Genomic DNA, 14,148 nt, shown 5'->3' with positions numbered 1-14,148 from the left:
CCACCTTTGACTCAGGGTGTGATTCTGGGGACCCAGGATCGAGTCCCACATTGGGCTCCCTGCATGGTGCCTGCTTCTTCTTCTGCTTGTGTCTCTGCCTTTCTTTCTGTGTCTCTCATGAATAAATAAATAAAATTTTAAAAAATAAAATAAACAGATGGGCATAACTTTGCACAAAGTTTGCACCACCCTCCAAAAAAGCCATGATAACTTTTTTTAAAGATGTTACTTATTTACTTGAGAGCAAGAGCAAGATACATCACAGAGGGAGAGGGAGAAGCAGACTCCCCGCTGAGCAGGTAGCCCGACCTGGGGCTTGATTCCAGGACCCCGGGATCATGACTTGAGCCAAAGGCAGACACTTAACTGGTCCTGAGCCACCCAAGCACCCCAAAAGCCACAATAATTAATTGGCCCCTTTATCACAGGCCTTTTATAGGCTGATGGGGATGCAGTGGTGACCAAGATAGACCCTGTCCTTGTTCTTTCAGAGCCCACAGAGCAGCAGGACAAGACAGACAGCAGATACATAATGTGGCAATAAATATATCATGACTACCCATGGGGCGTTGCCAGAGTAAAGGATGGAAGTATTGAGGGCAGACAATGGGAGACCTAGGGTAGACTGGGAAGGACCAGCAGAGTTGTAATGGGGGGGATGACTGACATGGGGGTGCAGGAGGTGGGGACAAGGCTGCGGAAGGATGCTCCAACACCAGTGAGCTCAGAGAGAAGCCTGGGGACAGGAGAGGGAGACGCAAGTTGATGCCAGAGGACCTGAGGTAAATAAGATTTTATCTTGGGGGCACCTGGGTGGCTCAGTGGTTGAGCGTCTGCCTTTGGCTCAGGTCGTAATCCTGGGGTCCTAGGATCAAGTTCTGTATCGGGCTTCTCGCGGGGAGCCTGCTTCTCCCTCTCCCTATGTCTCTGCCTCTCTCTCTGTGTCTCTCGTGAATAAATAAGTAAAATCTTAACAAACAAACAAACAAAAAAGATTTTATCTTGAAAGGTTTGGGGCAAAGGAAAGAAAAAGTCTGATTTGGGATTGAGAAACATTTGTCTTGTCTCACTGGTGACAGGTTAGAGGGAGGAGAGTGGTGGTGGCTGGAAGACCAGGAAGGAGGAGGCTGGACCAGGGTGAGGTCACAGGGAGGAGGGCAACATCAGGCGGGAGAGAGGTCTCTGGAGCTGGGTCCTCCGCAGGGACTTAGTAACTTACTGCAAGGTGGAGAGATGTCCAAGAGGACCCCGAGAGTCTGGCTTTGGTGGTGGGACAGAAGCTGAGGCCCTCAGTGAAGTGAGAAACACATAAGACAGCTCAGGGATGCTTTAAGTGAAGAGCACTGAGTGCCAGGCTGAGGAGCTGAGAGCTCAACCCTGGCACAGTGGAGACTCACAGTTAAGCAGGAGAGGGACGGGGTCAGATTTTTTTTTAATAAAGATTTTATCTTTATTTATTCATGAGAGACACAGAGACAGAGAGAATGGCAGAGACACAGGGAGAGGGAGAAGCAGGTTCCATGCAGGGAGCCTGACGTGGGACTCGATCCCGGGGCCCCAGGATCATGCCCTGGGCTGAAGGCGGCGTTAAACCGCTGCGCCACCCACCCGGGCTGCCCAGAGTTGTTTTTTATGTTTGTTTGTTTGTTTGTTTGTTTTTGAGATTTTATTTATTTTCTCACAAGAGACACACAGAGAGAGGCAGAGACACAGGCAGAGGGAGAAGCAGGCTCCCTGTGGGGAGCCCATTGTGGGACTATATCCCAGGACTCTGGGATCACGACCTGAGCTGAAGGCAGATGCTCAACCTCTGAACCACCCAGGCATCCCGGCAGGGTCAGATTGGAGTTTCAGAAGCGACAGGGGTGGGGAGAGCATGTCCTATACAAGCAGAACGGCCTGGAGCACAGAGATGAATGTCCGACCTCCTCCTGCGCAGACACCCAGGCTTGCAGAGGACCCCCACCCCCATGTGCAAAAACAAAGAGGGATGCGAAACAGATAAACCGTAAAACCGACACACACAGGCACCAGATCCATCTTCAAGGACCAGGGTGCACGGTCCCACCAGACGGAGACGGCCAGAAGGAGACAACAGATGAGGGACAAACAGATGACAGGCAAACACTCCAGGGCACCTTGTCAGCTGTGTTACCGCATGCGAAGAACTGCATGTGTCCTGACATCCTCCCTCTGGCTTACCAAGTGGGCTCTATCCTTATTGCCCCATCTTACAGACGGACACACAGAGGCTCAGGGAGGCCAGTCACTTGCAAGGTCACACAGCGAGAGGTAGAGCTGGGATTCCAACCCGGATCTTTGGGCACCCCTAGTGAGTGCCCCTACCCTGGTGTCCTGTTTCTCTGCCCTCGTGGGGTGGGTCTTTTTTTTGTTACGAGGGCCCACGTCTGCCCTGAGTCTACGCAGGGGATGCCCACCCAGCTGCGTCCTCCCGTTTCTGGTTTCTGAGTTTCTGCGGGCACGGAGTTCCTGATCCGGCTTGTCTGAGTGGGTCCGTGGGCCAGCAGCGTGCCCCTGCACGCCTCCCGCTGTCCCAGCCTCCGAGTGTGGATGACATCTGAGTGTGTGTGTCCCGCCGAGGAGCTGAGAGTGTGAGGGGGGGTGCCTGCCGGGGCTGGGCTGGGGGGTGGAGGCAGAGGAGGGGGCTGTCTCAAGGGCTGAGAGAGGAGTGGAGTTCTGGAAGAATGTTTACCAGACGCTGAAGAGCCTGGAGGGACAGCGCCCAGAGCCGGGATAGAGCCACCCGCACAGCCTCCCTGCCTCGCTGGCCGGGATTCGGGGTGCAGCCTTTGGGGACCCCTTCCCCCTCCGCAGCCTCCCTCCGAGGCCCCTTTAAGACAGGGCCGGTCCTCCCCTCCCCGAGTTAACCCCTCCAAGCCCGGTGGCCCCCGGGGCTCCGGCCTGGTGGGCGGGGGCGGAGGCGGAGGGGGAGCCAGGGGCGGGGAAGGGTTGCCCGAAGTCTGGGAGGGAGAGTAGGAGGCTGGGGAGCAAGGAGGGCGGCCGCTGAGCGAGGGGCCCGCCGCGGCAGGCAGGCAGTGCCAGATCCGGGGAGCCCGCAGCCGGGGGGGAGGGCCGGGGACAGCCCGGCCCTGCCCCCTCTCCCGCGGGGCGCCCAGCAACTTCTGAGGAAAGTTTGGCATCGTTTGCGTGGTGCCCCGAGGATGGGCAGGGTCCCGCTGGCCTGGTGCTTGGCGCTGTGCTGCTGGGGGTGCCTGGCCCCCCCGGGTGAGTGATGGGGGCCCGAGCGGGGAGGACCCCCGTGGCTGGGCTGGGGCAGGAGGGAGCGGTGTGGGGGTGGATGGCAGGTGTTGGGGGGAGTCTGGGCTGGCTCCAGGAGCGTCTGAGGGACACCGAGAGGGAGACAGGGAGGCCCGGAGACAAGCGGAGAGGGGCCGGCGAGAGAAAGGGGCTCAGAGAGGAACAGGACCAGAAACAGAAACTCGGAGGGTCCGAGTCGGAAAGAGGTGGACATAGAGGGCTGGAGCGGGGCTGGGCTTGCCCCGGAGGGCCTTAGGGAGAGGGGCTGAGCTGGGGGCTGCCCCGGAAGGAATCTTCCAGAAAGGAGTAATTAAGTCAGGCAGTGGGTTGAGGAGGGCTGCGGAGCTCTGGGGAAAACCCTCCTCACTGTCACCCCCACACACACACTTGTCCTTACCCCGTCACTGCCTGTCTGCTCCACCTCTGGGCCAAAGTTCTCTGGTGCTGGCTCTATCTCCACCATCTCTGTGAGATTCATTTCTCTGACCTGGTCTCCATCTTTATCTCTCCCTATTTTCTAGATGTCTCTATGATGTCTCTTTCTCTGTCTCTGTCTGTGTCTCTGTTTCCTTCAGTGTCTCTCCCCTAACTTCCTTCCCTCTCACTGTCTCTCTCCTCATCTCTCATCCCCTGTGTCTCTCCAGTCTCTGTTCTTTGCTGTCTCTGACTCCTCTTGCCTGACTTTGGCTTCTCTCCGTCTCTCCTTCCCTCTTTCTCTCTCTCTCTCCTCTCCCTCCCCACCTCTTTTTCATCCTCACCATCCACCAGCCCGATCTATCAAGTCCCTAGAGACCCTAAGGGAGGGCAGCAGGGGTGGGGGAGCCAGGGGGCTGGCCCTGCCGGGCAGGCCGGGCAGTCCAGGGGCGTGGGAGGCTGCCAGACCCGGGCCTACTTCCCGACGGACCAAGGATAGGGGCCCCTGGGAGGATGGAGGCCGGACCCCAGTCCCCTGGGAAGGCTCCCATCCTCCCCCAAGCCTCCACCCTCCACCGCCCCCCCGCTGAGGTCACTTTACAACTATGTGAGCCTAAGGGCCTGGCAGGCTGGGAGGAAGCAGGGGTTCCTAAGCTAAGTCTTCCCTGTCTCCGGTCTCCCAGCAGGCACACAGGCTGAGGCAGACCCCTTTGTGGGGAGTCCAAGGAACATCACCGGTGCCCGAGGACTCACCGGGGCCCTTCGGTGTGAGCTCCAGGTTCAGGGGGAGCCCCCTGAGGTGACGTGGCTTCGGGATGGACAGGTGCTGGAGCTGGCGGACAGTACCCAGACCCAGGTGCCCCTGGGTGAAGACGGGCAGGATGACTGGAAGGTGGTCAGCCAACTCAGGTGCCCAGCCTCCCCCTGACCGGCTTCACCCCTCCTGATCCCTGTCCTCCCCCACTGCCACCTCCAGCACGTGGTGGGTGAAAAGCTATGGGCAGGAGCCCCACCTGGGCTAGGACCCTGGTGTGGCCACTCGCTAGCCGTGTGGCTTGGAGCATGTGATGTAACTCTGGGTTTCACTTTCCTGTTCTGTAAGACGAGTTAATAATACTACCCACTTCTTAGCTTTGAGGAGTTTCTAGTCCAAACCCCCTGTTTCAGTTCTGATTACCCCCGCCCAGTGTCCGGCACTGACCCTTTCTCTCTCTCCTCTTGCCTGGTTAGAATCTCATCCCTGCAGCTCTCAGACGCCGGGTGGTACCAATGTGCCGTGGTCCTGGGAGGAAAGACCTTCGTGTCGCAGCCTGGCTACGTTGGGCTGGAGGGTGAGCCCTGGGCTCAGAGGCCATGGGAGGGCAAGAAACCTGAGTGATCAGAACGTGCTGGAGAATTCAGGGTGTCCCCCGGGGACATGCAGCCTGGGAGTGTCAGCGATCTTTGGGGGTCAGGAATTACTGAGGAATCTCTGAATTACTAGGGGCAGGACTGGGTGAGATGATCTGTCCCTGGGTGGGGGGGAAGACATCTTGGGGGTTGTGGCATGTCCTAGGGTCATAGTGGGGGTAGGACATTCTGGGGATTGGATAAGGGGTCAGAGGTACAATTTAACCCTCTCCCCCACCCCTGGGGCCCTCACTTTACCCATTGGTAAAATGGGATGAGAAGCCAGACATTTTGGAAAAGAGACATGAGGGACTCAGATGTCCCTCGGGTCAGACACTGGCTGGGGCATCAGATACTGGGATCATGTGATCTGAGGGTAGAGGCCTGAGAGGTCAGACATCTGAAGGAAGTTTGGGTGTCCTTCGGGATCAGATATGGGGGGGGTAAAGAATCTGCAGCCTGCAACGTCCTAGCAGTGAGTCAGACACCTGGGGAGGGGGACTCAGAGGGACCTCAATGACTACCACCCTCCCCAGGCCTGCCTTACTTCCTGGAGGAGCCCGAGGACAGAACCGTGGCCGCCAATACCCCCTTTAACCTGAGCTGCCGGGCTGAGGGACCCCCAGAGCCTGTGGATCTACTCTGGCTCCAGGATGCCGTCCCCCTACCTCTAGCCACGACCCACAGTGCCCAGCACACGCTGCGCATTCCAGGTAAGCCTGGGGTTGTAGCCAGCTCAGCACCGAAGGCCAGACAGGATGGGAGTGGGGAGCATGGGCACCTCCCGTGCCTCTGTCCCTCTGTCCTTCATTGTCTGTCTCATTGTCCCCCCCCCCCCCTCTTTCTCTCTCTCTGTTTTCTCTCTGTCTATCTGTCCCTGCATGTCTGTCCCTATCTATCCCCTCGTGTCCCTCTGTATGCTTTCTCTGGCCCCTTCTGTCTCTCTGTCATCTCGTTCTCTGTTTCTCTTTTTCTGCTTCTCTGTATGTGTCTGTCTCCCTGTCCCTCTGTCTCCTCATTCATCCCAGCCTGTCTGAATAGAACCCTTTGTCCTGGGTTTCCTCTGAGCTGCCCCATGGCCCAAATGTGTGTGTGGGCCTAATGCCCCGTTATCAGCCCTTGACCCTAAGCAGGGCATCGGAAGTAACCCTGCCCTCCTCTCCTCCACCTCCTTCAACCTGCCCACCTCTGGATCTGAAAAGCTTCACTGGGGCAGGCCAAGCTGAAAGCAGAGACAGAAGAGAGGGTGGGACAGTCACCGGGAGAGAGAGAACAAGAGACACAGGAGAGACAGGCCACCCGGGTAACCTAAGATGGAGAGAGAGACAGGACAGAGAGGTCTGAGAAGCAATAGAGACTCTCCTAGTTCCATCCCCTTCAGCACCGCATCAATGGGCAGGACCTCACTTGGGATCACGGAACAGTCAGAGGCAGAGCTAGGGCCGCTGGATGCAGAGGTCCCCCCTACCACGCTCACTGAGGAAGGAGAGATTGGGGAACACAACCGGGTTAGGATCAGGCAGAGGGAGGCAGCTGACCGTGGAGGGCTTCAGCTTCTGGCACCTCCAACCTGCAGCCTCATCTGCAGAGATGGGAGGGGAACCTCCTGCCTGAGGGTCTCCCCAGGCAGGAGAGGGAGGTGTCCACATTCTCAACATTCCGGGGACCCTGAGTGTGCAAGGATGAGGTGGTGAGCATGCCAGCCCTTAGAGGGGTGACTCAGGTCCGTGGCTCTGGGGTCTGAGTCAACCTGGCAGGACCCTGGAGATGGGAAGGGAGTGGGGGATGGGCCCCGCACCCCATCCCAGGAAGGAGAAATGCCCCACACACACCCCTCGCCACGGGCATAAGAGGGCCTGCGTGTGTATCAGTGTGTGGTAGAGCTGTAGGGGGAGGCTGTCTGTATGTGTATCTCTGTGTGTGTGTGAGGTCTGGGTGTGGACGCATCCATGTCCCACTGGATCTGCATCTCTGTGTCTCAGTGTCTGTTGGCATCAACCTCCTTGGATGAGGCTGCACTTTAGGGCAGGCCAGCTTCTATGGATTTTTAGTGTGTGCACGCACGTGTGTGTGTGTGTGTGTGTGTCTAAGAATACCAGTGTCAGCCTGGTGTCTGTCCTCCTTTGTGTTTGTGTGTTCACAGGTGTGACTCATTGTGTGAAGGTGGAGTGTGGGTGTGGGGGCGGGGTGGAGAGATGGCAAAGTGAGGGAAGGCAGTGTTTTGTGGCTATTTAGTATATACCTCCTTTAGTCACCTCACAGGTGTGCATCTATGGCTGTGAGTGTGTCTTGGTGGGGGCATCTGTATCCTTGTGGAATCAGGATGTATCAGTGGACAGCTCGGTGTTCCTCGGTGTGTTGCTCCTGACTATGGCTGTCCGTGTGTATTTATGCCTGTGTCCATGGATGTCTCTGTGGTTTCTCGTATGTGTCACAAGGTGAGTGTGTTGGTCTGTGACTCTCACATGGACCCTGTATCTGTGCATGTGTGTGTGTGTGTGTCTGTGTGTATGAAGGAGAGAGATTCACAGCAGGCAGCAACAACTCACAACTGCTTCTGTCCTGTTTCCCTGTGTATCAACCCCAGCCCTGATTTCCTCTTGGGCCATAAACTTACCAACCAGCGTGTATGTGTGCGTCTATGCCGCCTCCGTGCACACGGCAGCTGAGTGTCTGCATCAGTGTTTATGCAAGCGTGTGTTTTTGTATAGTCTGCATCTCCGTATATGTGTCTGAAGCAACCTGAGTGTCCAGCTGTGTTTGAAGGACTGGCTGTGTTTGTTTGCAAGCAAGTCAACATCAACCTCATTCATGTCCTGGTGTGTATCCGCGGGGCTGCCTCGACTTCCATGTGCGTGTGTCGCTCGCGGTGTGTGTGTATTTCAGCCTGGGGAGGGCTTATGTGTTTGTCAGTGTCAGCCTGGCACATTGTGTTGCTAGGTGTTTGTAGTCCAGGTACCCATGTTTGTGTGTTTATGTTTGTGGATATATGTTTGTGTGTGTGCCCCGATGTCAGCCCCTGTGTACATGCGTGCAAGTCGCTGAGTGGATACTGGTGTCCCTGCGCGTTTGCCATCAGCCCTTGGTCACTTAGCCAGTGCCCGGTTTTCTGTTTCTGTGCCAGTAACGGCCCCTGTGTGATTCACTGTGTGTGCTGGGTGGGGGCGGGAGGGGGGCTGTGTCAAGGAATTTTGTCCGTTTATGTGTGTCTGTCCCTCGATCTCTGACTCAGGGCGTGCCCTCTCTCCTTCCATCCCTCTGATTCCCTCGGAAAAAGCGCGGGGGAGGGGGGAGGAGGAGCGGACAGGGAGAGAGAGGGAGAGGGAGAGGGAGGGAGAGGGAGAGGGAGAGGGACAGTGCATCTGGAAAGCACATCTGGAGCAGGCCCGCTCCAGCCGCGGAGGCAGAGCCCGCTGGAGGGGAGAGGGTCCCAGGGCCCCTCATCCCTGCTCTCCCCGTCCTCGAGGTGCGCCGGGCCGAGGAAGGGGGATCCTGGGCCGCGGCCCCCCAGGCCGCCGGAAGTGCCGGAGCGGGAGGGGGCGCCCCGGTGACTCAGGCGGGGGCAGGAATGCTGCGGTTGGAACGGGACCGGGTTCCAGAACTCCCTCCCGCCCCAGGGCTCCTCGGGCGGGCGGGCGGGCGGGCGGGCAGCGCCAGCCCCCGCATGGTGACCCTGGCGGGCCCCCACGTGCCAGGTGGCTGGAGCGGCCCCAGGCTCCCCCCCCTCGGGCAGCCGTCCCGGGGCGCTCCTGCCCTCCCCCGCCGGCGGGGGCTGCGCCGGGCACCTGACCTTGGCGGGGAGCTGTGCCCGGGCAGCGGCGCTGGGGAGCGCCCCTGCCCACCCCCTTCCGTCCTCGGCCCACTTTCCCTGGGTCCGCTCCCTCTGCCGACTGAGAAAAGGAAACTCTGTGTCTGCGGGTGGATGGTGGTGGTGAGAACACAGGCGCGCGCGCGCGCGCGCACACACACACACACACACACACACACGCAGACCGAGCAGGAGGCACACACAGGCACGCAACATCCATAGACACACACAGACCTGCGGTCGCACGTGCAGACTCAGACTTGGTCCTCTTACATCCTGTCACCCACCGTGTGTGTCTCTATTTCTCTGTGTGTGAATCTGTGGATGTTGTATAGCTGTGTATGTCTGTGTTTGTGTGTCTGTGTCATGTTTGTCTCTCAGTGCATGTCTTTGTGCCGGTGTGTGTCTGCCTGTGTTCCCACCAGCACCACACTGTGGAGGGGGGGCAGTCCACCCCCAGACACCCAGAAACAGGTACTCAAGACACATATTGGGACATCTGGGTGGCTCAGTTGGTTAAGCATCTGCCTTGGGCTCAGGTCTTGGCTCAGGTCTCGGCTCAGGTCTGGATCCCAGGACCCTGGGATGGGCTCCCTGCCCAGCAGGGAGCTGGCTTGTGCTCTCTCTCCCTATCTCTCTCTCTCAAATAAATAAATAAATAAATAAATAAGACCTTAACAAAAGAAAAAAGACACATATTAAATCACTTACCCGGAGAATTACACAAGCTCACATTTCTACATACATACATACCCAGAAACACTCATAAGTACACAAAGGCATACGCATAGATTCATTCACTCGTTCAACAGGCACTTATGGAGTACCTACTGTGTGCAAGGCCATTGTAGGCCCTGGGGCAGACAGCAGGGAACAGAAGAGATAGAAACCCCCGCAGTCCTGGAGCTGACAAGTAGCTGAGTGAGCAAGATATACAGGTAATAGGTATAGGTAAAGGTAATAGGTAATAGGTAAAGTATGTGGTGATGAGAAGACCCAAAGAGGAGAAGTAAAACTGAGGAGACGGTAGATGTGGACGTGAGGTCCCAGCTCTCAACAGGGCAGCCAGGGACAGAGCCAAGGAGAAGGGGGGGTCTGGGTACCAAATGTGAAGGAGGGTGGGAGGGAGCCATGTGCACATCTGTGGGAAGACTGATCCAAGCAGAGAGAACAGAAATGCAGAGTTCCTGAGGTAGGAACATGCCTGATGCCTGTTTTCCAGAAACACCCGGAGGCTAGGGAGGGAAGGAGAAGGAGGGGAGCTGCTAGGAGCTGAGCTTTGAGCTTTAAAATGAGCAAACACCTCTAGCTTTACACACATCCATGAGGGTGCTCCTTTGGTGTGTGCCTGTTAGGGATCTGTGCCACTATGTGCATCCGTGAGGCTCTATGTGATCCTGTGTGCGTGTGCACATGAATGTGTGTGTTGGTGTGTGTCTAGGTATGAGTATGTGTGCTTTTGCAAGTGTGTGTATAACTGTGTTGGTGTATGTGCCTGGTGTGTCTATTTGTAACTACCTCTGTGCACACGCATAAGTATGTGTGTTTTAGCATGTGTGTTTCTAAGTGTTGCCTGTGTGAGTATATAAGTGTGTGTGTGTGTCTATGTGGGGTTTTTTTTTTTCTATGTGGGTTTTTATAAATCTATGTGCTAAGTGTGTATGTATGTATGTGTGTATCTGTATGGGTGCTGGTGTGTATCAGTAGGTATGTGTGTTTATGTGGTGGAGCATTAGGACTGAGGCCATCAGCCTCTCCTTGGGCTGGCGATGGAGGCCTGTGCTCACAATTCATCCCGCCCGCCCCCACAACTCTCCCTTCAAGCAGGTGCCCATGTGGGCCGCCCTGACTCTATCAGGCAGAGCATGGTAGGAGGTGGCCCAGCATGCCTGGGAAATCCTCCCTCCCCTCTCTGACACTGGGCCTCTCTTTCTATGGCTCCCCAGGCTTGAACAAGACATCTTCTTTCTCCTGTGAAGCCCATAATGCCAAGGGGGTCACCACATCCCGCACAGCCACCATCACAGGTGACAGGAAAGGGAGCTGGGGAGCTGGGTGTCAGAGGATGTGGGGTCTGGGCCAAAGGTCGGAGCTGAGGTAAAGGGTAGGGTAGGGGTGGAGGGGAGCTTGGGCAAAGGCCCCCCAGGGTCAGTCCTTCCCCTCATCTCTCCACAGTGCTCCCCCAGCGGCCCCGCAACCTCCACCTGGTTTCCCGCCAGCCCACAGAGCTGGAGGTGGCTTGGACTCCAGGCCTGAGTGGCATCTATCCCCTCACGCACTGCACCCTGCAGGTGAGACCTCACATTTGCTCAGCCCTCCTTCCACCACACAGAAGCCCCCATCTCCTCCCTGGGAAACCCGCCCTCCCAGCCATTCATGTGTTGAGAGGCAGTAGAGCCTCAAGTCCCACCAGATGTCCTGGGTTCAAATCCTGACTCCCCCAGCACTGGCTGCAGGAGCTTAGACCGTGACTTAACATCACTGGACCTCAGTTCTCTCATCTGTAAAATGGGCAGATAGGCTTGCTGTAAGAATTCAATAAGTGAATGTAGACAACAAACTTAAAATAGCATCTGGAATACGGGAAATGCATAATAAGCTATCACCTGTTTTAACTTTTTTTTTGTATTAGTAATATTGACTGGCCAGAGTAGGAGTCCTGAGACAGCAGGGCTCAGAGCCATCTCTTTCACCATCGGGTGCCCACAGCCTTATGCTTCTCCCATCCCAGCCCTGATCACTCGGGGTTGTCACTATCTGGGGGTAAGTCTGTCCCCACACGAGACTGGGAGCTCTGGGAAGGCTGGTCCCGGCTATCTCAGTCACCACTGGGTCCTCACGATTGCCCAGTGCTGACCTCAAGTAGGGCACCTTTTTTTTTTTTTTTTAAGATTTTATTTATTTACTCATGAGAGACACAGAGAAAGAGGCAGAGACACAGGCAGAGGGAGAAGCAAGCTCCTCAGGGGGAGCCCAATGCAGGACTCGATCCCAGGATCCCGTGATCACGACCTGAGCCAAAGGCAGATGCTACAGCCACTGAGCCACCAGGTGCCCCTCTAGTAGGGCATGTTTGCTGGAGGAGTACGTGACCTGAAATGCTCTTGACCCAGCTTTCGGCACCAAATTCATTCCAATTCTATACTAAGAAAAACAAATGCAGATCTCTGAGTACAAGACAAAGTTCTGGCCTGATGTTTTCTGAGATTTGGAAATTGGAGTGAGGCTTGGATAGTGCCTGCCAAGACAGATGACAATAATTAATAATGACCAGCTTTTATGGAGCGTCAGTTCCTTACGCACACCCCCTTGTGTGTTTATGGAGCAGGGTCTATGGTTACACCTGCTTTCCAGATGAAGAAACTAAGGCTCAGAGTAGTTAAACAACCTGGCCAAGATTACAGGTGGGAAGTGGCGGAGGTGGGATTCAAACCCGCATCTCCCCAAACCCATACAATCCCCTTCACCTCCTTATCCTTAGAGTCCATTCAGAGCCAGTGCTCCATCGAGTAAGAGCCGTCTTTCTTTTAATTACATGCCCCAGACATAATCTCATTCACTTGTCATTTTAACCCTAGAAAATAAAAATTAAAATTAAAATTAAAAAAAAACAACCTAGAAAATAATCTGCTAATCTTCCCGTTTTCAAGGGAAGGAACTGAGGCCCAGAGAGGGGAAGTGACCTATCCCATTGGCCAAAAAAAGATAAAACTGATTCAATCACCGAGACTGGGCCCATTTGGGAGACCTCAAATGCCAGGTCAGGCATCAGCCGTACCCCTAACCCACATGCGTCCAGTGGCAAAGGAAAGCAGAAGTGTGTCCTCTTCCTTCTCCAGAGCTCACTTCCTGCTGTGCCTGGCCTGGGTGGGAGGGTTCGAACGGGAGGGTGACAGGGAAAAGAGAAGTGGGAGTGGGCATTGGGAGGCTGACTGTCTGGACTTAAGTCCCTCTCTCCCCTTTGCCCCAGCAGAGGTTCCCCTTCCCATCTGTCACTGCAGGTCAGAGAGCAGGCATGGGGACAGCTCCCCCCCACCCATCCTGTTACCCACCAACTGCCCACTCCCTACCAGGCCTCATGGTGCTATCCTCACCACACAGGACTCTGTGTGGCTTCGGGCAAGCTGCTGAACCTCTCTGGGCCTCTGTTTCCTCATCTGTGAAATGGGAATGAAAAAAGAATTTGACCTCAGAGGGTGGTGGTAAAAAGCCAGTGAGTTCATCTAGGATTGCGCTTGTATCAAGCAGGGTGCTTGACACAGGGTCGGTCCTCAAGAAATGTTAGCTGTTGACAGGGTGTGCAAAGCAGCTTACATGCGGTATGTCATTAAGTCTCACACCCTGCCAGGTAGGGAGGACTCGTGGATGCCCATTTTCCAGAGATAGAAACGGAGACTCAGAGAAGTAAAGACACCCACTCTAGGTCACACAGCAGATGATAACCAAGCCAGGACTTGGATCCAAAGAATTTTGGGTCCACACCCATAAGCAGTAAACTCCTTCTGAACACACAGTGTGGCAGTGTAGGTTGGGTCTCCTGGTTGCTTCCTGAGGGGGGATGGCAGCGTCCTTACCGTGTGGGACTGTGCTTGTATGGCTGTAGAGGGTGTGTGGTTCTGTGTGGCAGGGCTGTACAAATATATTGCCCAGCTGTGGCCCCTGCCATGCCGATCATGCTATTCCCAGGGACCAGATGAGCCTCCCAGCCTGTGCTGCTGTGTAGGGTGTGCAGAGTTTCACATTTGTATTCTGGCAACCTCTCACACACACACAAAATAATCACGGTAAGCACTCAGTGTGCACAGGTTCTTCTAAACGCTTACAAGTTAAACGCTTGCAAGTCAACCCTGCAAATCAGGGAACCATCACTATTATCCCATTTTATAGATGAGGAAACTAAGGCACAGAGAGAGCTAGATGCTGGTAGAGGCTGGATTAGAATATCAGATCCAGCATCCGTGTTTAGCACTGAGCTACACGGCCCCTCTGAACAGGGGAGAAGTATTGTTACTATCACCCATGTTCTTTTTTTTTTTTTAAGATTTATTTATTTACTTATGATAGAGAGAGAAAGGCAGAGACACAGGCAGAGGGAGAAGCAGGCTCCATGCCGGGAGCCCGACGCGGGACTCGATCCCGGGACTCCAGGATTGCGCCCTGGGCCAAAGGCAGGCACCAAACCGCCGAGCCACCCAGGGATCCCCTATCACCCATGTTCTTAAATGGACATCCTCACTGTGAGCGGGGCAAAGGTTTTG

General features: G+C 55.6%; 1 protein-coding gene and 1 long non-coding RNA gene across 6 annotated transcripts in view; one reads left to right on the top strand and one right to left on the bottom strand.

Moving 5' to 3' along the window:
- The first annotated feature begins 2,971 nt into the window (after positions 1 to 2,971).
- AXL (AXL receptor tyrosine kinase) overlaps positions 2,972 to 14,148 on the top strand; it is a 26,719-nt gene continuing 15,542 nt past the window's right edge. For 2 of the 4 annotated variants that reach the window (XM_038528813.1, XM_038528812.1), the window contains exons 1-6: positions 2,972 to 3,246; positions 4,380 to 4,602; positions 4,924 to 5,024; positions 5,619 to 5,795; positions 10,837 to 10,917; positions 11,066 to 11,181. In XM_038528813.1, the coding sequence (XP_038384741.1) occupies positions 3,183 to 3,246; positions 4,380 to 4,602; positions 4,924 to 5,024; positions 5,619 to 5,795; positions 10,837 to 10,917; positions 11,066 to 11,181 (762 nt within the window). In that variant the 5' untranslated portion in view covers positions 2,972 to 3,182. Of the gene's footprint in view, positions 3,247 to 4,376; positions 4,603 to 4,923; positions 5,025 to 5,618; positions 5,796 to 10,836; positions 10,918 to 11,065; positions 11,182 to 14,148 lie in introns of all 4 variants that reach the window. The other 2 variants (XM_038528811.1, XM_038528810.1) reach the window with 2 other exon arrangements.
- LOC119867515 overlaps positions 12,471 to 14,148 on the bottom strand; it is a 13,323-nt gene continuing 11,645 nt past the window's right edge. For both annotated transcript variants that reach the window (XR_005354617.1, XR_005354618.1), the window contains 2 exons: positions 12,961 to 13,047; positions 12,471 to 12,753 (listed from right to left, as the gene is read on the bottom strand). This is a non-coding gene — a long non-coding RNA (uncharacterized LOC119867515). The remainder of the gene's footprint in view (positions 12,754 to 12,960; positions 13,048 to 14,148) is intronic.

This window comes from Canis lupus, chromosome 1 (genome assembly GCF_011100685.1).
Source record: "Canis lupus familiaris isolate Mischka breed German Shepherd chromosome 1, alternate assembly UU_Cfam_GSD_1.0, whole genome shotgun sequence".
In the NCBI taxonomy this organism is placed as follows: Eukaryota; Metazoa; Chordata; class Mammalia; order Carnivora; family Canidae; genus Canis; species Canis lupus.
The sequence above is the reverse complement of the archived record's forward strand: the minus strand, read 5'-3'. Positions and strand labels throughout refer to the sequence as shown.